This window comes from Chrysemys picta, chromosome 17 (genome assembly GCF_011386835.1).
Source record: "Chrysemys picta bellii isolate R12L10 chromosome 17, ASM1138683v2, whole genome shotgun sequence".
In the NCBI taxonomy this organism is placed as follows: Eukaryota; Metazoa; Chordata; order Testudines; family Emydidae; genus Chrysemys; species Chrysemys picta.
The window spans coordinates 24739854-24765290 of NC_088807.1; the positions used below are offsets into that span (position 1 = coordinate 24739854).

The window sequence follows — 25437 nt, forward strand, 5'->3', positions numbered from 1 at the left end:
TTTCAAGAGTTGAGTACATTTTCAATTTTAAAGGGCTAATACATTTTCAAAAGTGGCTAGTAACTTCCCAACAGGCGCTGTTCACTCAAGCACGGGCCTGTCAGTCATGCAGGGCTCACTAACAATGCTGCACTGGTTGCATTTGAGGAGAGAACCAGGAGTCCTGATTCCCAGCCCTCCCCCATTCTAACCCACTCCCTTCCGAGAGCTGGGGGAGAACCCACAAGTCTCGACTCCTAGCCCCCTGCTCTAACCCCATACCCCTTACAGAGGAGGTGGTAGCTTAGCACCAGGCGCGCTATCCCCGTCCGGCACTGAGATGCAGCCACCTCTGGGGTGGAGCAGCAGGGGACTAGCCGCACTGCGGCAGGGCACGAGGCTGGCAAGCTGTGGAAAGTTGGCCATGGGGGACGGGATTATTCCAGGCATGCTTGGCTCGGGGCCTGTCGGGAATCTGGACAGGGCTTGCTGTCTCTGCGTCAGCCTTCAGGAGGTTAAGTAGGTCAGACCCGTCGGAGTCTGGCAGGGACAGCCTCACGCTCTGCGGCTAATTGCACCTGACGAAGCATCTTGGCTTCCAAACAAGCCCATCCGTCACTCCCCAGGAGCTCAAGGTCAGACGTGAGCACACAGGTTGTCCTTGCGCTTGTGGACAAAAGGGATGGCTCGCCTGGTGCTGAGATGCAGCCAGCTCTGGGGCGTGGCAGCTGGGGAACAGCTGAGCAAAACATCGCATGGGGACAGCTCGCCTGGTACAGAGATGCAGCCACTTCTGGGGTAGGGAAACACCCAGTAATTTACAAGAGGCCGTGAAGACAAGACTGTTGTCCTGGTTCCCTTTCCGAGGCTGCTGTGGGGTCTAAAATGCGTCCAACAGGCCAGTGGCCTCCTGTGGTTTTATATCCGCTGCTCTGGCTAGGGCATTAAGATTCCTTTACCGACTCTCCTGCTAAATATCTGGCCAACAGGGAGAAATAGAGACATTTCGCCACAGGAAAAATCTAGAAGCAAGATACAAAAAGTTTTTTGGGATCAGCTGGCTCGGGGGGGGGCAGAACATCTGCCCCAAGGTGGGGGAACTGCCTAAGGCCGGGATTTGGCGCTGATCCGGCTTCCTGAATCAATGCACGTGATTTTTTTTCTTTCAAATGAGCACTTGACAGCTCGGTGGGAGGGGAGTGGGATCTAGTGGTTAGAGGGGGAGCCAGGACTCCTGGGTTCTCTCCCTGGACTCGAGGAGGGGAGTGGGATCTAGTGGTTAGAGGGGGAGCCAGGACTCCTGGGTTCTCTCCCTGGACTCGAGGAGGGGAGTGGGATCTAGTGGTTAGAGGGGGAGCCAGGACTCCTGGGTTCTCTGGCAGGGGAGTCGGGGTTCTCTTTTCTCCCCTCCGAGCAAAAGATCTTTCTCCTTCCCACACCGGGAGTCGAACCCGGGCCGCCTGGGTGAAAACCAGGAATCCTAACCGCTAGACCATGTGGGACTGAGCTGCTGCTGTCTTTGTCGCAGCTGGCCTGGGGAGCGGCCGTGGGGCGCTGCAGCGCCACCTAGCGGGGGATCTGGGGAGCGACCCCCACACGCGCCATGGGGCAGCCCCAGAACTCTCTGCTCGTGTCCGCGGGAGTCTCTGCCTCCCCCCGACACCCCAAAGCCTCCGTGCCCCGACCCCGCGGGCCTGCCCGAGGATCAGCCTCTGCCCCGCGTTAATCCGGAGCTCTGAGCTCCTGCCTGCAACGGGGGAGGAGGGGAAAAAAAAAACGTGCTGTTCCCATACCGGGAGTCGAACCCGGGCCGCCTGGGTGAAAACCAGGAATCCTAACCGCTAGACCATATGGGAGCTGCTGGCGATAGCCCCACGTACAGCCCCAAGTGATGCGTTCACACACAGCCCCCCCCCCCCCCCATGTCCCACCAGATTTCCAGCCTTCTCCCCCAGCCAGGGCTCAATCCCCGCAATCAGACTGGGCGGGGGTAGCGCCCCATTGCGAGGAGGCCCCAAGAGAAAGGGTGACACCTGTAGGGGGCACAACCTGGTCCCCGGGCTAAGGGACCGGGGCCCCCATGCAAAAGGCCCCAGCACTGTGCCAAGAGACGTTACCCCCGTGCGAAGGGCCCTGCCCCCCCCATGCGAAAGCATCCAGCGCTGTGCCAAGAGACGTGACCCCCGTGCGAAGGGCCCTGGCCTCGTGCGAAGGGACCCAGCGCTGTGCCAAGAGACGTGACCCCCATGTGAAGGGTCCTGGCCCTCGTGCGAAAGGCCCCAGTGCTGTGCCAAGAGACGTTACCCCCGTGCGAAGGGCCCTGGCCTCGTGCGAAGGGACCCAGTGCTGTGCCAAGAGATGTGACCCCCGTGCGAAGGATCCTGGCCCCCGTGCGAAAGGATCCAGCACTGTGCCAAAGGATGTGAGCCCCGTGCGAAGGGTCCTGGCCCACGTGCGAAAGGCCCCTGCGCTGTGCCAAGAGACGTGACCCCCGTGCGAAGGGTCCTGGCCACCATGCAAAAGGATCCAGCGCTGTGCCAAGGGATGTGAGCCCCATGCGAAGGGTCCTGGCCCTCCTGAGAAGGGACCCAGTGCTGTGCCAAGAGACGTTACCCCCGTGCGAAGGGTCCTGGCCTCGTGCGAAGGGACCCAGTGCTGTGCCAAGAGATGTGACCCCCGTGCGAAGGGCCCTGGCCCTCGTGCGAAAGGCCCCAGCGCTGTGCCAAGAGATGTGACCCCTGTGTGAAGGGCCCTGGCCCTCGTGCGAAAGGCCCCAGCGCTGTGCCAAGAGATGTGACCCCCGTGCAAAGGGTCCTGGCCCCCATGTGAAAGGCCCCAGCACTGTGCCAAGAGATGTGACCCCCGTGCGAAGGGCCCTGGCCCTCGTGCGAAAGGCCCCAGCGCTGTGCCAAGGGACGTGACCCCCGTGCGAAGGGTCCTGGCCTCGTGCGAAGGGACCCAGCGCTGTGCCAAGAGATGTGACCCCCGTGCGAAGGGCCCTGGCCCTCGTGCGAAGGGACCCAGCGCTGTGCCAAGAGATGTGACCCCCGTGCAAAGGGCCCTGGCCCTCGTGCGAAAGGCCCCAGCGCTGTGCCAAGAGATGTGACCCCCGTGCGAAGGGCCCTGGCCCTCGTGCGAAAGGCCCCAGCGCTGTGCCAAGGGACGTGACCCCCGTGCGAAGGGTCCTGGCCCCCCTGAGAAGGGACCGACCCATCTTCACTCTCCCCCCGCCCCCCCCTCCTTCGCTCCGGGCCCTTTCAGCGTTGCCATGGCGATGGCAAAAAGGAAAAGGAGGTGGGCGGGGATGCGGCCGTGGGAAGTTATCCCTGACGGACGGACGCCAGGGCCAATCAGAGTGGGAGGTCGGGCAGAGAGGGCGGGGATTGGGTTCTGGCTGCTGCTGCTTCCAGGGCTGCTGGGTGAGGGGGGGGCGGGGAGATGGGGGGGGCAGAGATGGGGCTGGGGGCCTGGTGGGGGGCTGGAGGTTGGGGGGCTGGTGGGGGGTGGGGACCTGAGATGGGGCTGGGGGCTAGAGTCAGGGGGCTGGGGAGGCTGGGGTCTGAGATGGGGGCTGGGGGCCTGGTGGGGGGCTGGAGGGGGGTGGGGACCTGAGATGGGGCTGGGGGCTAGAGTCAGGGGGCTGGGGAAGCTGGCGGCTGAGATGGGTGATGGGGGCCTGGTGGGGGCTGGGGGCTGGAGGAAGGGAACAGGCTGTGCCAGGGGGAGCAGGGGGTCAGAGATGGGGGGATGGGGTAGGTGGGAGGATGAGGGAGGGGGACTGGTGAGCTGGGGGGTTGAGTAGGTGGGATGATGGGAGCTGGAGGCAGGGGGATGGGGACAGAGGGGCTGGAGGCGGGGGAGACTGGGGGACTGGGCTGGGGTGGGAGCTGGGGGTGAGGAGGGGGTCTGACGGGGGATGGGGACAGAGGGGCTGGAGGCGGGGGAGACTGGGGGACTGGGCTGGGGTGGGAGCTGGGGGTGAGGAGGGGTCTGACGGGGGATGGGGACAGAGGGGCTGGAGGCGGGGGAGACTGGGGGACTGGGCTGGGGTGGGAGCTGGGGGTGAGGAGGGGGTCTGACGGGGGATGGGGACAGAGGGGCTGGAGGCGGGGGAGACTGGGGGACTGGGCTGGGGTGGGAGCTGGGGGTGAGGAGGGGGTCTGACGGGGGATGGGGACAGAGGGGCTGGAGGCGGGGGAGACTGGGGGACTGGGCTGGGGTGGGAGCTGGGGGTGAGGAGGGGGTCTGACGGGGGATGGGGACAGAGGGGCTGGAGGCGGGGGAGACTGGGGGACTGGGCTGGGGTGGGAGCTGGGGGTGAGGAGGGGGTCTGACGGGGGATGGGGACGGAGGGGCTGGAGGCGGGGGAGACTGGGGGACTGGGCTGGGGTGGGAGCTGGGGGTGAGGAGGGGGTCTGACGGGGGATGGGGACGGAGGGGCTGGAGGCGGGGGAGACTGGGGGACTGGGCTGGGGTGGGAGCTGGGGGTGAGGAGGGGGTCTGACGGGGGATGGGGACGGAGGGGCTGGAGGTGGGGGAGACTGGGGGACTGGGCTGGGGTGGGAGCTGGGGGTGAGGAGGGGGTCTGACGGGGGATGGGGGGGGTTCTGGAAGGAAGGGGGCAGGCTGGGGCTGATGGGGGTTGAATGTAGACTGTGGGAGTTGGGGTCCCAGGGCCGTGGGGTGTGGTGTGGGGCAGTGGAGCACAGGGATGTGGGGAGGGGCCCGGGAAGCGGGTGCGCTGGAGCAGACTGGTAGTGTGGGGCTGGGATATGTGGGGGCTACCAGGAGGATAGTGAGTGGGGGGCTGTGGGGCTGCGATCGGGGCTTGAAAGGTGGGTGGGGGGCTGGTGGGACTGGGATGCAACGTGGGAGGATGGGGGCTGGTGGGGGGCTGGGATGTGGGGGTGGTGAGGGGCTCATAGGTGGGGGGCTCTGGGTGGGGCAATGGGGGCAGGAGGCTGAGGGGGGTCAGGGCGCTGGGGGCAGGCTCCGTGGGGGGCCCTGGGGTTCACACTGCTCTCCCCCCCGCAGGCCGACGAGACCATGAGGCAAACAGGCAGGAGCATCTGAACTGGGCTGTGGGGCTGGGGGGGGGGCAGCAGCCAAGGCCAGGACCCTCCCCTGGCTGCCCCCTTCCCCTGTGGCGTCCGCACTGGAGGTGGCCCCATACGTGGGGGGCCGGAGGCGCTGGCGGAGATGGGACCCCTGCTGGGGGAGGACACCAGCCAGGTGAGCAGGGGCCTAGGGGGCGCCCCCTAGAGGCGAAGGGCCCAAGCCCCAGCCCCCGATCCCGGGGCTGGATGGGAGCCGCTGCCTCGGTTGCATCTAGGCCCTTCTCTCCAGCAGGGGGAGGAGGTGGGGGCCGAGCCGGCGGGCTGGGGGGCCGCTGCGCAGTGGGGAGCCGAGGAGCTGGACGACGTGGACCCCGTGCGAGTCCTCACGCTGCCGCTCCAGGCCCAGCAAGCCATGGGGAGGATGGAGGAGTTTGTCTTTAAGGTAAGGGGCACGAAGCAGTGGTTGGGTGGTGGGAGGGAGCCAGGACTCCTGGGTTCTCTCCCTGGCTCTGGGAGGGGAGTGGGGTCTAGTGGTCAGAGCAGGGGGGGGGGCTGGGAGCCAGGACTCCTGGGTTCTCTCCCTGGCTCTGGGAGGGCAGTGGGGTCTAGTGGTCAGAGCAGGGGGGCGGGGCTGGGAGCCAGGATTCCTGGGTTCTCTGCCTGGCTCTGGGAGGGCAGTGGGGTCTAGTGGTCAGAGCAGGGGGGCGGGGCTGGGAGCCAGGATTCCTGGGTTCTCTGCCTGGCTGTGTCCTACACAGCTGTGCCCAGTCAGCTGTACCATGTTTGTGCTCTCTCTCTTCCAGTGCCAGGGGTGCGGGTCATGAGTTTGGGGGTGGTTTGGGGCTGCAGCAATGTGGGACCTGCTCCCCGGTGAGGCGGAGCCCCTGGCCAGAGCAGGGCTGGGGTCCACGTTTTTCAGTGCCCCGTGGGCCCCCCATCCCCATGTGGGTTCACATTGTGCAGCGGGGAATGGGGAGGGAAGGGGCTGTTCGGGGGTGGCCCCTCCTACTGCCTGAGCTCTTCGTCTGTGAGCATGTCCGTCTGTCCATCTCCACCTCTGTCACTGGGTGTTCGTCCATTCACCACTGGTCATTCCCATCCATTTGTCCAACCATCCATCCATCACTGGTCATTCCCGTCCATCCGTCCGTCCATCCACCCATCACTGGGTGTTCCCGTCCATTTGTCTGTCCATCCGTCCGTCCATCCATCACTGGTCATTCCCATCCATTTGTCCGACCATCCATCCATCCACCCATCCATCACTGGGCGTTCCTGTCCATCTGTCTGTCTGTCCTTCCATCACTGGGTGTTCCCGTCCATTTGTCCATCCATCCTTCCATCACCGGGCATTCCCGTCCATCTGTCCATCCATCACTGGGCATTCCTGTCCATTTGTCCATCTGTCCGTCCATCCATCCATCAATGGGTGTTCCCGTCCGTCCATCCGTAAGTCAGTCATTGGGGTTTCCCGTCCATCCGTCCATCTCTCCGTCCCTGAGCACGCCCATCCATCCATCCCGCGGCGGCCATCCCTCCTCTTCCCCCCCCACCCCCCGGCACCTCCAGTCTCCCTCCGACCCTACCTGTCCCATTCCCCTGGGCCAGTGGGCGCCGCCTGGGGGCTCAGGGCGGGCCACAGTGGGCTAGCTGGTGGCATTGTGACCTCAGCAGCTGTGCTGCCTGGCCTCCCCGAGCATGCCCATGACAGCATCCAAGCTACCCCTGGTGGCAGGACCCAGAGGGTCTCTGCCCGGCCATGCCAGGGCCCACCCCGGAGCCAGGGGAGGGGATTGAGTGGCAGGGCTGGAGGTGGGCCAAGGAGTTGGGGCCTCGGTGGCAGCACGACCCCCAGCTCCACCGGGCTCGGCGCTTGGGCCCAGCCGGCCTCACCGGACCATGGGGAGCGGGGACGGGAAAGCAACCAGAGACGCCAGCACCAGCACAGAGGAGGACAAGGTCTGGAGAAAGGCAAGGAATTGCCTGGGGCTGGGAGCCAGGACTCCTGGGTTCTCTCCCTGGCTCTGGGAGGGGAGTGGGGTCCAATGGTTAGAGTGGGAGGCTGGGAGCCAGGACTCCTGGGTTCTCTCCCTGTCTCTGGGAGGGGAGTGGGGTCCAATGGTTAGAGTGGGGGGCTGGGAGCCAGGACTCCTGGGTTCTCTCCCTGGCTCTGGGAGGGGCGGGGAGAGTCTAGTGATTACAGCAGAGGGGGGGTAGCTGGGCACCAGGACTCCTGGGTTCTCTCCTGGCTCTCTCCATGCAGGTGTGGGAGGGGCGCTGGAGGGTCATCCCCTACGACGTGCTGCCCGACTGGCTGAAGGACAACGACTTCCTTCTCCACGGGCACCGCCCGCCCATGCCCTCCTTCCGCGCCTGCTTCCGCAGCATCTTCCGCCTGCACACGGAGACCGGCAACATCTGGACACACCTCATCGGTCAGTGGGACCCAGGCGTCCGGGGGCACTGGGTGGGACCAGAGATAGGTGCTAGGGGGCGCTGTAGTGCAAGGAGATGCTGCGTTTTATGTGGGTACATCTCAGCGCCGGGCGAGCCGTCCCCATGTGGCGTTATGTGCAGCTGTTCCCTAGCTGCCCCGCCCCAGAGGTGGTTGCATTTTGACTCTCCTCTCCTCCCATTCCAGGCTTCCTCTTCTTCCTCGTCTTGGGCATTGGTTACATGTTCAGCCCCAACATGAATTACGTGGCCCCCATCCAGGAGCGGGTCGTCTTCGGGACGTTCTTCCTGGGGGCCACCCTCTGCCTCTGCTTCTCCTGGCTCTTCCACACGGTGTACTGCCACTCGGAGAGAGTGTCCCGCACCTTCTCCAAGTGAGTGCCACCCCTGGGGGCGGGGCGCCGCCCGGCCGGACGCCTGGGTTCTTCTAGCCACCATTCAGGAAAGGAAGTGGAGTCTGGGGTGGCCGGGTGGGTGCTGGGAGCCAGGACTCCTGGGTTCTCTCCCCAGCTCTGGGAGGGCAGTGGGGTCTGGTGGATTAGAGCAGGGTGGGTTGGGAGCCAGATCTCCTGGGTTCTTTCATTGGCTCTGGGAGGGGACTGGGGTCTGGTGGGTTAGAGCCGGGGGGAGGGGCTGGGAGCCAGGACTCCTGGGTTCTCTCCCCGGCTCTAGGAGGGGAGTGGAGGCTAGTGGTTAGAGGTGGGGGGGGAGCCAGGACTCCTGGGTTCTCTCCCCGGCTCTGGGAGGGGAGTGGTGCCTAGTGGTTAGAGGGGGGGGGCAGCCAGGACTCCTGGGTTCTCTCTGCTGCCCCCGCAGGCTGGATTACTCGGGCATCACGCTGCTGATCGTAGGCAGCTTCGTGCCCTGGCTGTACTACTCCTTCTACTGCTCGCCCCAGCCCCAGCTCATCTACCTGGTCATCGTCTGCGTGCTGGGCATCACGGCCATCACGGTGTCCCAGTCCGACCACTTCGCCACGCCCCAGTACCGCGCGGTGCGGGCAGGTGAGCGCCCCTTCGCCCTGGGGGCCTGGATTGCAGGGGCTGGCAGTGGGGGCTGGGCACAGGGGCTGGCAGGGGGCCTGGGGGCAGGGGGAGGCTGGGGGGCAGGGGGCTGAACACAGGGGCTGGCAATGGGTGCAGGGGCTGGGCTCAGAGGGGGCTGGGCGTGGGGGTCCCTGGCAGTGGGGACGGGGGCTGGGCACGGGGGCTGGGCGCGAGGGCCCCTGGAGGCAGGGGCTGGGCGCAGGGGGTCCCTGGCAGTGGGGCTGGGCGCGGGGGGCCCCTGAGGCAGGGACACGCCCTGACCCCTCTCTCTGCCCCCGGCAGGCGTGTTCCTGGGCTTGGGGCTCAGCGGGCTGGTGCCCACCCTGCACTTCCTGCTGGCCGAGGGGCCGGGGCGGGCGGCGAGCGCCGGGCAGATTGGCTGGCTGTTCCTCATGGCGCTGCTCTACATCCTGGGCGCGGCGCTGTACGCCGCCCGCGTGCCCGAGCGCTTCTTCCCCGGCAAGTGCGACATCTGGGTGAGTCCCCCGCCCGCCCGCCCGCCCGCGCATGGCCTGCTGGGAGCCCGGACGCCTGGGTTCTTTCTGGGCGCTGGGAGGGGACCGGGGTCTAGCGGTCAGAGCAGGGGACGCTGGGAGCCCGGACGCCTGGGTTCTCTCCCCAGCCTTGCTCCAGGCTCTGTGTGATCTTAGCGAACTCTTTTCTGTCTCTGTGAGTGTTTGTGCTACTTACCCCCTGGGTGGGGTGGGGCTGATACTTACCCTCCTCCTGGGGGGGTTGGGTGCCCAGGGAGGGGGCGGGGCCTGGCTTGCTCCTGCCAGGGGAGGTGGGCAGAGCCAGGCTCACCTCTCCCCCTTTCTCCCCCCCTCCCCGCAGTTCAACTCCCACCAGATCTTCCACGTGCTGGTGGTGGCGGCCGCCGGCGTCCACCTCCACGGGGTCTCCCAGCTCCAGGCCTTCCGCTCCTCGCTGGGGGGTGCCTGCACCGAGAGCTCTGTGCTGTGAGCCTCCCACCCCCCGACCCACCGGATCCTGCCCTGGGGGCGTGGCCCTGAGCGACCAGATCCCGCTCCAGGGGGCGTGGCCCCGGGCACCGAGTGACCAGATCCCGCTCCAGGGGGCGTGGCCCCGGGCATCGAGTGACCAGATCCCGCTCCAGGGGGCGTGGCCCCGGGCACCGAGTGACCAGATCCCGCTCCGGGGGGCGTGGCCCCGGGCACCGAGCGACCAGATCCCACCCTGGGGGGGCGTGGCCCCTGGGCACCAAGCGACCAGATCCCACCCCAGGGGGCATGGCCCCGGGCACCAAGTGACCAGATCCCACCCCAGGGGGCGTGGCCCCGGGCACAGAGCGACCAGATCCTGCCCAGCCGATCACATGACAGAGGGCGGGACCTCAGGTGACAACTGACCAATTGGCCCACTAGGAGTGTGGCCTTGGACCCTGACCAACCAATCACACCATGGAGTAGTGATATCAGATCCTGACTGACCAATTGCCCTGAGTGGGGCGAGACCTAAGACTCTGACTGACCAATCACACCACAGGGGGCGTGGCCTCATAAACCAAGCAGCCACTCATGCCATGGAGTTGTGACTTCACACAGTGACCGACCAATCACACCAGAGATATTACTGTGATCACTAACTGACCAATCGCAACATGGGAGGCGTGGCCTAAAACACAGCCACTTTGACTGGGCCAATCAAGCGATGGGGGGCGTGGCTTCGCTTAAAGGGGACATTGTCTGGTATTTTTGTCATGCCTGCCCGGTGTTTTTCCCCTGTTGCACTGTGGGGAGGGGAGTATTTAACAACTCACTGCACCTATTTTTAGCTTAATCTCCCATCCCAATTTCTCAGTCTCTGGCCCTTTAAGAAACTTGGGCGTGTCCCCTCTTGGAAAGGCGTGTAGTTCTTGTTTGTGGAGGACTGGGTGGGGGGGGTGTAGAGAAGAAGCTGCCCCTTTAAGAGTTGCTCGCGAGTGAGCCTGATATATCCTCTCCCCAGGCCACCCTGAGTGACTGGGGACAGGCCTGGGAGCCAGGACTCCTGGGTTCTCTCCCCGGCTCTGGGAGGGGAGTGGGGGCTGGTGGTTAGAGCGGCGGGGGGGGGCTGGGAGCCAGGACTCCTGGGTTCTCTCCCTGGCTCTGGGAGGGGAGTGGGGGCTAGTGGTGGGCCTGGTGCAATGGAGGGGGTTGCAGAGTGGGGAAGGGTGGGCCATGGGGCAGTGGTTTGGGAAGGAGGAAGCATGGGGCAAAGGGACCCCACCCAGAGGGGTTGCTGTGGAGATGGGGGGGGGGCCCATGGACCGACGGCGCACACAGGTGGCAGCACCCCCCTTCTTCTTCCTTTAACACCCATCACCCTTCTGCCAGGCCCCCCCCTCCCCCCCCGCTCTGGAGCCCTGTTACTTTTCGTAGCCTCGTTTTTTTACTGGCTGTTGTAATAAATTTCTAGGAGCCGGAAACATTATAAGGAAAATAAGTTCTCTCCTGGCCCCTGGCCTGGCTGGAGTCCGCATGGCAGACCTTGGGCAGCGTTATGTGTGGCTGTTTCCCAGCTGCCTCGCCCCAGAGCTGGCTGCATCTCAGCGCCAGGCAAACCGTCTTTGTGCAGGCGGTGGGCGCTGCTGCAGAGAACCGGCATCTGTAGTCAGTTTCGTGTCTGTGGCTGACCTGCCTGGAGGGGAGTGGCAGGTGAAAGGAAGTGGTTGAGCATCACGGAGGCGGCTGTCTCCTGCCCAAGCTGCAGAAGGAAGCCGGGGTGAGGGGGCTGGGCAGGGGGCGCTCTCCCCTGGCAGGCAGGGCCGGGCGCTGTGGGGGCACCGTGGGGCAGGGAGCGGGGCGGGGCAGGGGGCGCTCTCCCCTGGTATTGGGAGGTGCCGTTGGGCAGAGCAGTGTGGGGCCAGCACCCTTGGTGCTATCACTACAAACACAGGAACTAGCCCCCCCGCCTCCCCCAGCGCAGGAAACCACAGGGGCGGAAGCGCCGCTCAGCTTCTGGGACTTGGTGCCGAGCCACCCGCGCCCTGGGGGGCCGAGGGGAGCAGGCGGCAGGTGCAGGGGGGAGCCCAGGGATGCGCTGAGCGACCATGGATGAGGAGGGGCCGGCGGAGCAGGAGTCATGGTAAGAGGGGCACCGTGGGGAGGGGGAAATCTACCAAATCCTGCACCCTCCTCACCCCACAAAGACAGGGCCTGATGCTGCGTAGAGCAGAGGATTCTGGATTGTCCCCCCCAGGGGAAACAGAGGCACAGAAAAGGGGAACTGACTTCTCCTGTAACTCAGGAGACCCCACTCCCCTCCCCGAGATGGGGAGAGAACCCAGGAGTCCTGGCTCCCAGCCCCCCTGCTCTAACCACCAGCCCCCACTCCCCTCCCAGAGCCGGGGAGAGAACCCAGGAGTCCTGGCTCCTTTCCCATGGGCGCCAACCACAGCCCAGAATAACTCATCCACTTTTGTGTCGCCCCAGGCTCACTATATCCGGGGCAGCCAGGGGAATTACAGTTCCCCACAACGTAGCACCAAACTTCAGAGAAGTGTGTGTGGGGGGGTCATTCTTGATGTGTCCCCAGAGCACTGCTGGAGGAAACTCGCATCACGTAGGGGAGCAGAGAAGGGAGGCCCCATGGCACTGCTGGAGGGATGCTCAGAGCGCCCCATTCTTGTAATCCCCTTCCTGGTGTGTTTGCAGGTCCCCGGTGCATCGGGAGCGGTCCCAGACCTCGGGGTCCCTGTCCGAGGGCTCGGGGGTGAGTGGGGGAGGGCAAGGCTGGAGTGGAGGTTGGAACTTTGGGGTGGGGGTGGGGTGGGGTGGATGGGCACAGGGGGTCTGGGAGATCTGGGGGTGGGGTGGGGCGTCTAGGGGTGGGAGATCCAGGGTGGGGTGGCCGTGGGGACGGGGACAGGGGGTCTGGGAGATGGAGCGGGGGTAGGGTGGCTGTGGGGCAGGAGATCTAGGAGATGGGGTGAGGTGACCATGGGGACGGGGACAGGGGGTCTGGGAGATCGGGCCGGGGTAGGGTGGGCCTGGGGCAGGGGGTCTGGGAGATCTGGGGGTAGGGTGGGATGTCTAGGGGTGGGCGATCCAGGGTGAGGTGGACGTGGGGACAGGGACAGGGGGTCTGGGAGATGGGGCGGGGTAGGGTGACCATGGGGCAGGGGGTCTGGGAGATCTGGGGGTAGGGTGGGGTGTCTAGGGGTGGGAGATCCGGGGTGGGGTGGCCGTGGGGATGGGGACAGGGGGTCTGGGAGATGGGGCCGGGGTAGGGTGGGCATGGGATAGGGGGTCTGGGAGATCTGGGGGTAGGGTCGGGTGTCTAGGGGTGGGAGATCTGGGGTGGGGTGGCCGTGGGGATGGGGACAGGGGGTCTGGGAGATGGGGCCGGGGTAGGGTGGGCATGGGGCAGGGGGTCTGGGAGATCTGGGGGTAGGGTCAGGTGTCTAGGGGTGGGAGATCCGGGGTGGGGTGGCCGTGGGGACGGGTACAGGGGGTCTGGGAGATCGGGCCAGGGTAGGGTGGGCATGGGGCAGGGGGTCTGGGAGATCTGGGGGTAGGGTGGGGTGTCTAGGGGTGGCCGTGGGGACGGGGACAGGGGGTCTGGGAGATGGGGCTGGGGTAGGGTGGGCATGGGACAGGGGATCTGGGAGATCTGGGGGTAGGGTGGGGTGTCTAGGGGTGGGAGATCCGGGGTGGGGTGGCCGTGGGGATGGGGACAGGGGGTCTGGGAGATGGGGCCGGGGTAGGGTGGGCATGGGATAGGGGGTCTGGGAGATCTGGGGGTAGGGTCGGGTGTCTAGGGGTGGGAGATCCGGGGTGGGGTGGCCGTGGGGATGGGGACAGGGGGTCTGGGAGATGGGGCCGGGGTAGGGTGGGCATAGGGCAGGGGGTCTGGGAGATCTGGGGGTAGGGTGGGGTGTCTAGGGGTGGGAGATCCGGAGTGGGGTGGCCGTGGGGATGGGGACAGGGGGTCTGGGAGATGGGGCCGGGGTAGGGTTGCCATGGGGCAGGGGGTCTGGGAGATCTGGGGGTAGGGTCAGGTGTCTAGGGGTGGCCGTGGGGACGGGGACAGGGGGTCTGGGAGATCGGGCCAGGGTAGGGTGGACATGGGGCAGGGGGTCTGGGAGATCTGGGGGTAGAGTGGGGTGTCTAGGGGTGGCCGTGGGGACGGGGACAGGGGGTCTGGGAGATGGGGCTGGGGTAGGGTGGGCATGGGACAGGGGGTCTGGGAGATCTGGGGGTAGGGTGGGGTGTCTAGGGGTGGGAGATCCGGGGTGGGGTGGCCGTGGGGATGGGGACAGGGGGTCTGGGAGATGGGGCGGGGTCCCCCCGAGTCCGACTCTGACCCCCCCCTCTCTCTGGCAGAAGAAGCGGAAGCAGCAGGGGGTACCTGGCATGGGGCAGCGGGGGCCTGAGCCCCAGACCTCCGATGACAAGGTGAGACCCTCCCCCGACTAGCCCCCATCATCTCCTCCTTATCCCCCACTAGTGCTTCTTCCCCCGCCCCCCCTCCCCGATTGCCCGCCCACCTCCCCCACACAAGTGTGGATGGTTGAATTCTGGCCCGGCCCCTTTAAATGGTGACGGTAGGCGGGGCTTCTTCGGCGAGTGGGCGTGGTCAGCCTGCTGGCAGGGCTGCGGAGTTTCTCTGTGGTTGGCTGTGCCATGGCAGGGGGCGTGTCCGGAAGAACGGGGCGTGGTGATTGGCTGCAGGGAGAAGGGCCCTCACCCGGTTCTGTGATTGGCTGAGGAATGGAGGGGGGCATCTCCTCGACAGCTGATTGGCTGAACAGACAGAAGTGGTGTCACAGTGGGACACACCCATTCCGACCCTTCTAGGGACCCTCCCCCCTTAGGGTACCTTTGATCAGCCCCCCCCATCCCCTCCATGACCCCTTCCCCATCCCCTGCAGGGGGGAGTCCTGGGCAGGGCTGGGCTGGCAGGGGCTGCGGGTCGGGAGTGAGGGGCACCGGCAGACGGGGGGCAGGGGGGATACAGCGGGGCTGGGCTGGCAGGGGCTGCAGGTCGGGAGTGAGGGGCACCGGCAGACGGGGGGCAGGGGGGATACAGCGGGGCTGGGCTGGCAGGGGCTGCGGGTCGGGAGTGAGGGGCACCGGCAGACGGGGGGCAGGGGGGATACAGCGGGGCTGGGCTGGCAGGGGCTGCGGGTCGGGAGTGAGGGGCACCGGCAGACGGGGGGCAGGGGGGATACAGCGGGGCTGGGCTGGCAGGGGCTGCGGGTCGGGAGTGAGGGGCACCGGCAGACGGGGGGCAGGGGGGATACAGCGGGGCTGGGCTGGCAGGGGCTGCGGGTCGGGAGTGAGGGGCACCGGCAGACGGGGGGCAGGGGGGATACAGCGGGGCTGGGCTGGCAGGGGCTGCGGGTCGGGAGTGAGGGGCACCGGCAGACGGGGGGCAGGGGGGATACAGCGGGGCTGGGCTGGCAGGGGCTGCGGGTCGGGAGTGAGGGGCACCGGCAGACGGGGGGCAGGGGGGATACCCCGGGGCTGGGCTGGCAGGGGCTGCGGGTCGGGAGTGAGGGGCACCGGCAGATGGGGAGTAGGGGGGATACCCCGGGGCTGGGCTGGCAGGGGCTGCGGGTCGGGAGTGAGGGGCACCGGCAGACGGGGGGCAGGGGGGATACAGCGGGGCTGGGCTGGCAGGGGCTGCGGGTCGGGAATGAGGGGCACCGGCAGAGCTGGGGGGGAACCCAGGGCTGGTCTGGCAGGGGCTGTGGGTCGGGAGTGAGGGGCACCGGCAGACGGGTGGCAGGGGGGATACACTGGGGCTGGGCTGGCAGGGGCTGTGGGTCGGGAGTGAGGGGCACCGGCAGATGGGGGGTAGGGGGGATACAGCAGGGCTGGGCTGGCAGGGGCTGGGGGTTGGGAGTGAGGGGCACCGGCAGACGGGGGGCAGGGGGGATACAGCGGGGCTGGGCTGGCAGGGGCTGTGGGTCGGGAGTGAGGGGCACCGGCAGATGGGGGGTAGGGGGGATACAGCGGGGCTGGGCTGGCAGGGGCTGCGGGTCGGGAGTGAGGGGCACCGGCAGACGGGGGGCAGGGGGGATACCCTGGGACTGGGGCTCGGCTGTTTCTCTCTTTTCCTGCCCGGAAGCCCCTGGATTGTTTGCTGGTGGCAGGAAACCGGGTCTATAAATAGTTGCCAGGGGCCCATTGTCTGGGTCCAGGCCCCCCCAGTGCTGAGCCGGTGACACCCCCTGTGACGAACTGGGACTGTTCTTACTGTGGTGTGTGAATGCTGACAGGGGAGTGTGACTAGGATGGTCTGCATCGGGGGATGGGAGCCGGCCCAAGGGAACATACCTGAGCTTGTAACATGAGAACCCAGGAGGGGGTTGGAGGTCAGGTGACTCCGGGGCCCGGGAAACTGATCAAAGGCTGTGGGAGGGGTCGCTGAAGGAGAGTGCTGGAAGCAGGCTGGAAGGAGGCTGGAGAGATGGCTGGGAGGCAGAGATGGCTCTGACCCCCCAAGGGGGGTGGGCTGGCATGCCCTGGGACCCCAAGCTGGACCTAACTGAGGGGGGCCCTGTTGTCTGTGCCTGCAAGACCTGTCTTGGACTGTATTCCTGTCATCCAAATAAACCTTCTGCTTTACTGGCTGGCTGAGAGTCATGGTGAATCGCAGGAAGCCGGGGGTGCAGGGCCCTAACTCCCCCACAATCCGCAACAACTGGTGGCAGCGGTGGGATCTACTGCACCCCGTGGACGGCGCTTCCTGCAGTAAGTGACTGGGGAGCAGTAAAACGAAGGGGGATTGACGGGGACCAGGCCTGCTGAAGAGTGGGAGAGAGACGGTTATTACCCCTGGGAGTGTGTGACCAGCGAGAAGGACTTTTGCAGTAACAGGGTCCCCCGGGGGGATCGCAGCGAGTGGTCCCAGGGGCGGAGGAGTCTGCAGCTCGACCCTGGCAGAGAGGTGGTGACCTCGAGAAGGGCTGGCACACTAGGGGTCCCCCTGGGAACTGTGGGGAGCTGTGAGCACACAGGCCGGTGAGTGGCCAGCAGGAAGATGTATGCCAAGCGGCTTAAGAGCGACCTGGTGGAGCTGTGCAAGCAGAGGCGGCTGCGCATTGGGAGGCTCACCAAAGAACAGCTCATTGCCCAGCTAGAGGCGGAAGATCGCGCGAATGAACCGATCCCTGTGTCTCAGGGAAGCAGCCTGGCAAATGCAGCGCAGGCACCAGTGTCTGTCCCAGCTGGGAGTGGTCAGCCGGCTGCTGAGGGCTTCCCGAGACCCCTCCTTCCTATGCCTAGGGGAAGGGTGGGGAGGAGCCCAGCAAATACCGAAGGCGCCGTGGCCCCCCCGGCCAGCAGGGGACCCTCCCGGCGAAGCTCGCCCGCCAGCAGAGGATCCTCCCGGCGACGTTCGGCATCCGGGGAGCGGAATTGGCTGGAATGGGAGAAAGAGCTAAAACTGAGAGAGCTGGAGGATCGTGAACAACAGAGACAGCATGAAGAGAGACAGCGTCAGCATGAACGGGAGGAGAAAGAGAGACAGAGACAGGAGAATGAGAGACAGCATCAGCGTGAACTGGAACTGGTGAGATTGAAGGGCAGTGAACCCCCGGCTGCGGTCAGTGATGGGGGACCCAGGACTGCACGGAGCTTTGATAAGTGCATCATGGCCCCATACAAGGAGGGGGAGGACATGGATGACTTCCTGGAGGCCTTTGAGACGGCCTGCGAGCTGCACCGGGTTGATCCCGCGGACAGACTCCGGGTCCTTACCCCCTTACTGGACCCCAAATCCGTGGCATTGTACCGCCAACTGGGAGAGGCAGAGAAAGGGGACTACGAACTATTCAAAAAGGCCCTGCTACGTGAGTTTGGGCTGACTCCTGAGATGTACCGGGGAAGGTTCCGGAGTCAAGATAAAACCCCTGAGATCTCATATCTGCAACTAGCCGTCCGCATGGAAAGATACGCCAGCAAGTGGGCTGGTGGGGCCCAGACGAAGGAGGACCTGATTAAACTGCTGGTACTGGAGCAACTGTATGAGCGGTGCCCATCCGACCTGAGGCTGTGGTTGGTGGACAGAAAGCCAGAGAACCCGCGACACGCCGGGCAGCTGGCTGATGAGTTTGTAAAGAGCCGGTCAGGGGGTGGCAGGGAGGAGCCCCAAAGGAACAGGCCCGCCGCGATGCAGAGAGAGATTCACCCTGGGACCTCCCAAAGGGGGAATATGGGGAATCCCCTCCCACGGGGAATGCCCAGCGTCAGGGACAACCAACCGGCTCGAGGGGACCCACAGGACATGAGCTGCTATTACTGCGGCCGAAAAGGCCACGTTCGGGCCCAGTGCCCCAAGCTCAAGGACAGACTGAGCAGACCGAACCCGCACCGGGTTAACTTGGTAGAGGCCCAGACGGACGAGGGGCAGGCTTCTCACGCAAGAGGGGCTGGCAGCTTATCAACTGCTCAAGAGAGAGAAGGGCCCCAGGCCAGCTCCTCTAGGGGGCTGGATGCCCCAGACTCAGGGTTTTTGGTTTATACGGTGGGCGCGGGGCTGTCCCTCCGGAGAGAGTACCTTGTTCCCCTGGAGGTGGATGGGAGGAAGGTCAATGGATACTGGGATACGGGCGCAGAGGTGACGCTGGCCCGGCCCGAGGTGGTGGCCCCAGATCAGGTGGTACCCAACTCCTACCTGACCCTGACGGGGGTGGGCGGAACACCAGTCAAAGTGCCCGTGGCAAGGGTACACCTGAAGTGGGGGGCCAAGGAGGGCCCCAAGGATGTGGGGGTACACCCGTATTTGCCCACTGAGGTATTGATGGGGGGGGACCTGGAGAACTGGCCAAGCAACCCCCAAAAGGCACTGGTTGTGACCCGCAGTCAGAGCCGGCGAGGGGCCCTGCGCCCTGGCCTTGGGGGGGGTGCCTTGCCTGAGGCGCAGGACCCTAACCTGGTGGGGAGGGAACGCCCAGGGACGCGGCTCAGGGAGGCTGCAGCTTCGGACCCAGCGGGCGAGAAAGAGCAGGTGGCCATCCCTGTCCCAGCTGCTGAGTTCCAGGCCGAGTTACAGAGAGACCCCTCCTTGCGGAAGATAAGGGACCTGGCTGACCTCAATGCGGTACAGACCATGGAACGAGGTGGCCGGAAAAGGTTCCTGTGGGAGAAGGGGTTCCTGTACCGAGAATGGGCTCCCCCAGGGAAAATGGAGTCAGGGGGGATCAGGAGGCAGCTGGTAGTACCCCAGAAGTATCGCCGCCAGCTGCTGTGCCGGGCCCATGACATTCCCCTCTCAGGGCACCAGGGAACCTGGCGTACCCAGCAGAGGCTGCTACGGAGCTTTTACTGGCCTGGGGTCTTTGTTACTGTCCGACAGTACTGCCGATCCTGTGACCCCTGTCAGAGGGGCAGGAAGGCCTGGGACAAGGGGAAAACAGCTTTAGGACCCTTGCCCAGCATAAAGGATCCTTTCCGGAGGGTGGCCAAGGTTAAAAGGGCGGCTCTAAACCAAGCGAGCCCAAAGCACAGACCTCCAGACTGGAGCGCTGGGAGAAGACCACAGCCCAGTTGGAACCCCAGAGGTATGGGGGTGGGAAAAGGGCACAGGCCGCATAAACCTTCCCACCTGCGAACTGCGAGTGCCATCAAGCACCCCCGACCTAAGGGGGCGCGTGGAACGGAAGGGGCCTGGTGTAACTCCCACCAAGGAACTGGAGGGATGCGGGGGCATCCATGGGAACGGGGGTAGGTTCGAACTTCCCCAGGTCACTGGCTAAAGTGACCCCGCTCAGTTCGGTCTCGAAGGGGGGAGAGATGTGACGAACTGGGACTGTTCTTACTGTGGTGTGTGAATGCTGACAGGGGAGTGTGGCTAGGATGGTCTGCATCGGGGGATGGGTGCCGGCCCAAGGGAACATACCTGAGCTTGTAACATGAGAACCCAGGAGGGGGTTGGAGGTCAGGTGACTCCGGGGCCCGGGAAACTGAACAAAGGCTGTGGGAGGGGTCGCTAAAGGCAGAGGGCTGGAAGCAGGCTGGAAGGAGGCTGGAGAGTTGGCTGGGAGGCAGAGATGGCTCTGACCCCCCAAGGGGGCTGGGCTGGCATGCCCTGGGACCCCAAGCTGGACCTAACTGAGGGGGGCCCTGTTGTCTGTGCCTGCAAGACCTGTCTTGGACTGTATTCCTGTCATCCAAATAAACCTTCTGCTTTACTGGCTGGCTGAGAGTCATGGTGAATCGCAGGAAGCCGGGGGTGCAGGGCCCTAACTCCCCCACAATCCGCAACACCCCCTCCCACACTTTCCTCCCCAGGAACCCTGCACCAAACGGGTGAAACCTGTCGCCAAGACCCTGTCGGGCTCGGGGCCCCCGTCGGCCAAGGTGACACCCCTGAAACGCCTGAGCCAGTCGATCCAGGTACACGGGGATCCCCCTCACCCGGCACTACGGGGGCCAGGACACATGGAGCAGGGCTGTGCGCAGCCCCCTGCAGCAGGGAGAGGGGGTGGGATGGGGGGGTCCCCTGAGGATGGGGGTGCAGGGCTGGGTGGGCTGGGGACCATGGAGTGGAGGGGGCAGGGCCTGTATTCCGCTCTCAGCCAATCACTGTCCATCCCGCCCTCGCCCCCACCCCAGAGGTCCATCAGCTTCAAGGCGGAGCCCCGCCCCCCAGGCTACGTCCCGCCCCCCCGGGCCGGGGGCTGCCGGCGCCGCAGCAGCAAACTCTGGAGCGAGACTTTCGACCGGGTCAGTGAGGAGCTCTCGGCCCATGAGGTGAAACGACAGGAGGTGAGGGGCGGGGCCAGTCGCAGGGGGCGGGGCCAGCAGGCATGGGGTGGAGCCTGGGGAGAAGAGCGGTGGGGGAGGAGCCAGGCGGGGGCGGGGCCGGGAGCAGGTGGGGGAGGAGCCCGGCGGGGGCGGGGCCGGGAGCAGGTGGGGGAGGAGCCAGGCGGGGGCGGGGCCGGGAACAGGTGGGGGAGGAGTCAGGCGGGGGCGGTGCTGGGAACAGGTGGGGGAGGAGTCAGGCGGGGGCGGTGCTGGGAACAGGTGGGGGAGGAGTCAGGCGGGGGCGGGGCTGGGAACAGGTGGGGAGGAGCCCGGCGGGGGCGGGGCTGGGAACAGGTGGGGGAGGAGTCAGGCGGGGGCGGGGCTGGGAGCAGGTGGGGGAGGAGCCAGGCGGGAGGCACCATGGGGGTATCTGGGGACTTAGCTGGACCCTCCCCCCCCAGGTGATCTTCGAGCTGATGCAGGGGGAGCAGCAACTGGTGGACGATTTGAACCTGGTGAAAAAGGTACCTCCCCCCCCCTTAGATGAGGGGCGCTGGGGGGTGGGGTCCCAGCGGGGGAAGTGGGGATCTCAGCAGGGGGGTGTTGCGCAGCGGGGGACTCGACGGGGGGCAGCAGGGGGCTGGGGGGGGAATTGGGGGGCTCAGTAGGGGGTGCTGTGTAGCAGGGGGTTGGGGGCAGCTGGGGGCTCAGCAGGGGGTAGTGGGGGGTTGCTGGAGGTAGTGGGGGGTGCTGTGCTGTGGGGGGATTTGGGGGGGCTGCGGGGGGACTTGGGGGGCTGTGGGGGTGCTGTGCTGTGGGGGGATTTGGGGGGCTGTCGGGGGCGCTGTGCTGTGGGGGGAATTGGAAGGGCTGCGGGGGGATTTGGGGGGCTGTGGGGGGCGCTGTGCTGTGGGGGGCGCTGTGCTGCGGGGGGATTTGGGGGTGCTGCGGGGGGACTTGGGGGGGCTGCGGGGGGCGCTCTCACCCCCTGCCCCTTGCAGAACTACTACGAGCCGATGCTGACGCTGGCCATCCTGCCCGAGGCCGAGCTGCGCGAGATCTTCGGGACCCTGGATTCCCTGGCCCCGCTGCACGAAGGTACAGCCTAGGGGGAGACTCCCTGCCCCATGGATGGGGGGAGGGTGGGAGCCCACTTTGCTGCTATTCCCCCCCCCCGCACTGGCGCCCCCTGCAGCAGGCTGCTCCCCCTACAACTCCTGGATTTTGGCCAGCGGGAAGCGCAGCTCCCTGCCCGGGGGGGACAGGGGTGATCCCTGCACTGACCCACCCCCCCCCTTTTGCAGACTTGCTGGGGCGGCTGATGGGTCTGAGGCAGGAGGACGGGACGGTGCCTGAGCTGGGACCCACCCTGCTGGACTGGGTAAGGGCCGGGGTGGGAGGCTGGGGTCAATGGGGGGAGGCTGACATCTATGGGGCTGGGGATGTTAGGAGGGGGGAGCAGGGGGTTGGGGGAGGAGCTATGGGGAGGGGGATGGGCATGGTGGGCTGAGGGGAAGGACAAGGGGGCTGGGAGGAAGGAAGTGGGGAATACTTGGGGGGCAGGGGCTTGGGGGGGATGGGCAGGAGGGAATGAGGGAGGGGTTGGGGACCAGGAATGGGGAGATCTGAGGAGGGCAGGACCCCCCAGGGGGGAGAAGAGGGTGGGGCGAGGGGTTTCCCCCTGGCTGGGCAGTGGGGCGCTGTCTAGTGTGGGGGGAGGGGGAGGTGTAACAGGACACCCCAGCTCAGCCTGGGGACCCCTGGCCTGGTGCGTGTGGGTGCCAGGAACGGGGAACCCCCAGAGCACAGGCCGTGACTGGCTCCCTGTCCCGTCCCCCCCCCCCGCAGCTGCCCAGGTTGCAGGCCTACGAACCCTACTGCTGCCACCAGGTGTGGGCCAAGGCGCGGCTGGACAGCCGGAAGCGGGAGCCGGCCGTGGGGGAATTCCTGCGCCTCTGCCAGGAGTCGGCCTTCAGCCGCAAGCTGGAGCTGTGGAGTTTCCTGGACCTGCCCCGCAGCCGCCTGGTCAAGTACCCGCTGCTGCTGCGGGAGGTGCTGCGCCAGACGCCCCCCGAGCACCCCGACCACGGGGCCCTGCAGCGGGCGGTGAGAGGGAGGGCTAAGGCCACAAGGGGGGGGAGGGGGGGCAGAGGGTCCCCGTGCTCCCCGCAGGGAGGGGGTGGGCACCGTGGGGGGGGGGGCAGAGGGTCCCCATGTGCCTGCAGGGAGGGGGTGGGCACTGTGGGGGGGGGGCAGAGGGTCCCCAGGTGCCCTGCAGGGAGGGGGTGGGGACCGTGGGGGGGCAGAAGGTCCCCATGTGCCTGCAGGGAGGGGGTGGGCACTGTGGGGGGGCAGAGGGTCCCCATGCTCCCCGCAGGGAGGGGGTGAGCCCCATGGGGGGGCAGAGAGTCCCCATGTGTCTGTAGGGAGGGGGTGAGCCCCATGGGGGGGCAGAGGGTCCCCGTGCACCCCGCAGGGAGGGGTGGGCCCTGTGGGGGGGCAGAGGGTCCCCGTGCACCCTGTAGGGAGGGGGTGGGCACCGTAGGGGGGCAGAGGGTCCCCGTGCACCCCGCAGGGAGGGGTGGGCCCCGTGGGGAGGACAGAGGGTTCCCGAGCCCCCCCGCAGAGACAGGCGAGGACCCTGCTGACCTGTGACCCGGGGCGGGGGGGCAGGTGGCGCTGGCCCAGGACCTGGTGGGGCTGATCAACAGGAAGACGGGGGAGGCCGAGTGCCGCTACTACCAGCAACGGCTGAGCTACCCTGATGGGGGCCCCCGGCACCCCGGCATCGACCGCTCCAGCCTGCTGCTCTGCCACGGCGAACTCCGCAACAGCAAGGGGCAGGTACCGGCCTCCCTCCCCACAGCCAGGGCTGGGCGCTAGGGGGCACCGTGCCGCAGGGAGCCGGGCGGGGGGCTGGGCGTTGGAGTGGCTGGGGGGCGGAGGCTGGGCAATGGGAGGTGCTGGGGGGCAGGGGCCTGGGGGGTGCTGGGGGGCAGGGGCCTGGGGGGTGCCGGGGGGCAGGGGCCTGGCACTGGGGGGCGGAGGCTGGGCACTGGTGGGTGCCGGGGGGCAGGGGCCGGGCACTGGGGGGTGCCGGGGGGCAGTGGCCAGGCACTGGAGGGTGGAGGCCGGGCACTGGGGGATGCCGGGGGGCAGGGGCCAGGCACTGGAGGGTGGAGGCCGGGCACTGGGGGATGCCGGGGGGCAGGGGCTGGGCACTGGGGTTGCCATAGGGTGGGGCCCTGCAGGGGGTTGGTGGGCGGGGGCTGGGCATTGGGGGGTGCCAGGGGGTGGGGACACTATCTCTGAGTTCGGTTTACAGCGCTTGAACCCAGGAGTCCTGGCTCCAAGCCCCTCCCTGCTCGTTCTAACCACTAGGCCCCACTCCCCTGCCGGAGCTGGGGCAAGAACTCAGGTGTCCTGACCCCCCTCCCCTCCCGGCAGAGGCTGCACGTGTTCCTGTTCCAGGAGGCGCTGGTGCTGACCCGGCCCGTCCTGCAGGGCCAGCACGTCGTCTTCCAGGTCCAGGGGCCTCCCCTGCCCGTCGGCCAGCTGGAGGTGCAGGACCTGCCTGACGGGGGGCCCCGGCTCGGGGGGGCCCTGCGCGAGCGCGGTAGGTGCCCCCCATGTCAGCTGGGATTCCCCTGGCAACCCTCCCTTTGCTCCCCCACCCCGTGCAACCTCCACGCCCCCACTGGGATCCCTGCCCCCCCGGTTCACGTCGGCTGCTGGAGATGGTTGGGGGGGGTCAGCTGGGGGGGGGACTGGCTGGGGGGGGGAAGCGGGGGACAGTCTGGCTGGGATGGCGAGGCCCGGTGATGGGGCAGGCTGGGTGATGGGGCAGGTGGGCTGGCTGGGATGGGGGGGGCCAGGCCGGTAGCGGATTCCCCCCCCCCCGTTTGACCCCCTCCTCCCCCCAGCCAGGAGCTGCCTGCGGGTCAGCGCCGGGGCCCAGGCCCACACGCTGCAGGCGGCCGACGCCTTCGACAAGCAGCAGTGGTTGAGCCGCCTGCGTCAGGCCCTGGCCGCCCGCCCCCCCCCGGAGCTCGAGTGCAGCCTGGGGCCCCTGGCTGCCCTGCGCCTGGACTGCGACCCCCCCATGGACCACACCTGAGCCGGGGCCCCCCCGCCGCCAGCACCCGGGGTTCACCATCACGTGGAGCTGAGAGCTGAGCCGCCTGGACGCCTGGGTCCCTCCGTGACAGGCCCACGGAGCCGAATTCATCTTTCTCCATCTCTCCCCGGACTCCTGGGTCCATCCCCCCCCCCCTGTATTTATTGCGGCCGAGGGCTATTAACCCCACGCGGGCTGCTCTCGGGCCGTCTCCCCTCCCGCGGCGGTCCTGCCCCCCCCCCAGGTTGGAAGACGAAGCTGCCCCCTGGCCACCCTGGATTGTGAGTGGGGGGCCCGGGGCTGCCCCTCTGCGGGGGGCCCTCGCGTGTCCCTGCTGCCCTGTACCCCCCCCCCGGCCTTTCTGTGACCAGCTGCCAATAAACGTGTGATGGTCGCGGCCGGGCCCTGATTCCTCTGTGTCCCCCTCCCCCGTGCCGGGTAACCGGCTACTGCTGCTGCCAGCCAAGGGAGTCACCCCAGAGCTGCCCCCAGGAGTGCGGGGGGGGGAGGACTCTTGACTCTGGGCTCCCAACCCCCAGCTGTGCCCTGTCCTGGGGGAGGGGCTTAGGAGGGGGTGGAGCCACGGTGGGGGCAGGGACTGAGTCTGGCTGCAGAGGCACCAAGCCTGGGAGGGGAGGGGCTGGGTCAGGCCAGGGATCCTGCCTCCCGGCTGTGGCGAGAGGGCGTGGCCAGGAAGGGATCCTGCCCACAATTGGGCAGCTGTTGAGAGAGGGCGTGGCCAAGAAGGGATCCTGCCACCCAATTGGCCATCTGTGGCGAGAGGGCGTGGCCAGGCACGAACCCTGCCATCTGATTGGCCAGCTGTGGCTAGAGGGCGTGGCCAGGCAAGAACCCTGCCATCCGATTGGCCAGCTTGGGCGAGAGGGCGTGGCCAGGCAAGAACCCTGCCATCCGATTGGCCAGCTTGGGCGAGAGGGCGTGGCCAGGCAAGAACCCTGCCATCCGATTGGCCACCTGTGGAGGGCGCGGCCAGGCAGAGAGCCTGCTATTTGATTGACCAGCTGTGAAGGGAGGGCGTGGCCAGGAGTGAGCCTGCCAGCTGATTGGCCAACCACTACTAAGGG

The 25437-nt window shown here is 66.9% G+C and overlaps 2 protein-coding genes and 2 non-coding genes across 7 annotated transcripts; 2 read left to right on the forward strand and 2 right to left on the reverse strand.

Moving 5' to 3' along the window:
* Positions 1 to 1409: 1409 nt before the first annotated feature.
* TRNAE-UUC (transfer RNA glutamic acid (anticodon UUC)) lies at positions 1410 to 1481 on the reverse strand. The gene has a single exon. It is a non-coding gene; the product is annotated as a tRNA-Glu (tRNA).
* A 282-nt stretch (positions 1482 to 1763) lies between these two features.
* On the reverse strand, positions 1764 to 1835 carry TRNAE-UUC (transfer RNA glutamic acid (anticodon UUC)). The gene has a single exon. It is a non-coding gene; the product is annotated as a tRNA-Glu (tRNA).
* A 1468-nt stretch (positions 1836 to 3303) lies between these two features.
* Positions 3304 to 10591, forward strand: LOC101945075 (adiponectin receptor protein 1). Its single transcript, XM_005311949.4, has 8 exons — positions 3304 to 3398; positions 5014 to 5211; positions 5326 to 5478; positions 7300 to 7471; positions 7678 to 7864; positions 8307 to 8494; positions 8819 to 9012; positions 9371 to 10591. The coding sequence occupies exons 2-8, from the start codon at positions 5179 to 5181 to the stop codon at positions 9497 to 9499; spliced, it is 1056 nt and encodes a 351-aa protein (XP_005312006.2). The 5' UTR covers positions 3304 to 3398; positions 5014 to 5178; the 3' UTR covers positions 9500 to 10591.
* Positions 10592 to 10713: 122 nt separating this feature from the next.
* LOC112060714 (rho guanine nucleotide exchange factor 3-like) lies at positions 10714 to 24747 on the forward strand. 4 transcript variants are annotated; one of them, XM_065571131.1, is made up of 12 exons: positions 10714 to 11623; positions 12193 to 12250; positions 13864 to 13935; positions 19780 to 19884; positions 20104 to 20241; positions 20697 to 20759; positions 21237 to 21333; positions 21540 to 21616; positions 22084 to 22341; positions 22909 to 23079; positions 23683 to 23851; positions 24159 to 24747. In XM_065571131.1, exons 1-12 carry the CDS (start codon positions 11589 to 11591, stop codon positions 24350 to 24352), a joined length of 1437 nt encoding a protein of 478 aa, XP_065427203.1. In that variant the 5' UTR covers positions 10714 to 11588; the 3' UTR covers positions 24353 to 24747. The 4 variants fall into 4 exon arrangements, with proteins under 4 accessions (XP_065427203.1, XP_065427202.1, XP_065427204.1 ...); XM_065571130.1 differs by having other exon boundaries at positions 13867 to 13935; positions 20104 to 20256; XM_065571132.1 differs by having other exon boundaries at positions 10715 to 11623; positions 20104 to 20256; positions 24163 to 24747.
* The last annotated feature ends 690 nt before the right edge of the window (positions 24748 to 25437 follow it).

Coding starts and splice junctions, on each gene's coding strand:
- LOC112060714 (XM_065571129.1), top strand. CDS start 11,589: ATGGATGAGGAGGGGCCGGCGGAGCAGGAGTCATG. Junction 12,251..13,863: donor CCCTGTCCGAGGGCTCGGGG/GTGAGTGGGGGA, acceptor TCTCTCTGGCAG/AAGAAGCGGAAGCAGCAGGG. Junction 20,760..21,236: donor ATTTGAACCTGGTGAAAAAG/GTACCTCCCCCC, acceptor TGCCCCTTGCAG/AACTACTACGAGCCGATGCT.
- LOC101945075 (XM_005311949.4), top strand. CDS start 5,179: ATGGGACCCCTGCTGGGGGAGGACACCAGCCAG. Junction 5,212..5,325: donor TGGGGGAGGACACCAGCCAG/GTGAGCAGGGGC, acceptor CCTTCTCTCCAG/CAGGGGGAGGAGGTGGGGGC. Junction 5,479..7,299: donor TGGAGGAGTTTGTCTTTAAG/GTAAGGGGCACG, acceptor CTCTCCATGCAG/GTGTGGGAGGGGCGCTGGAG.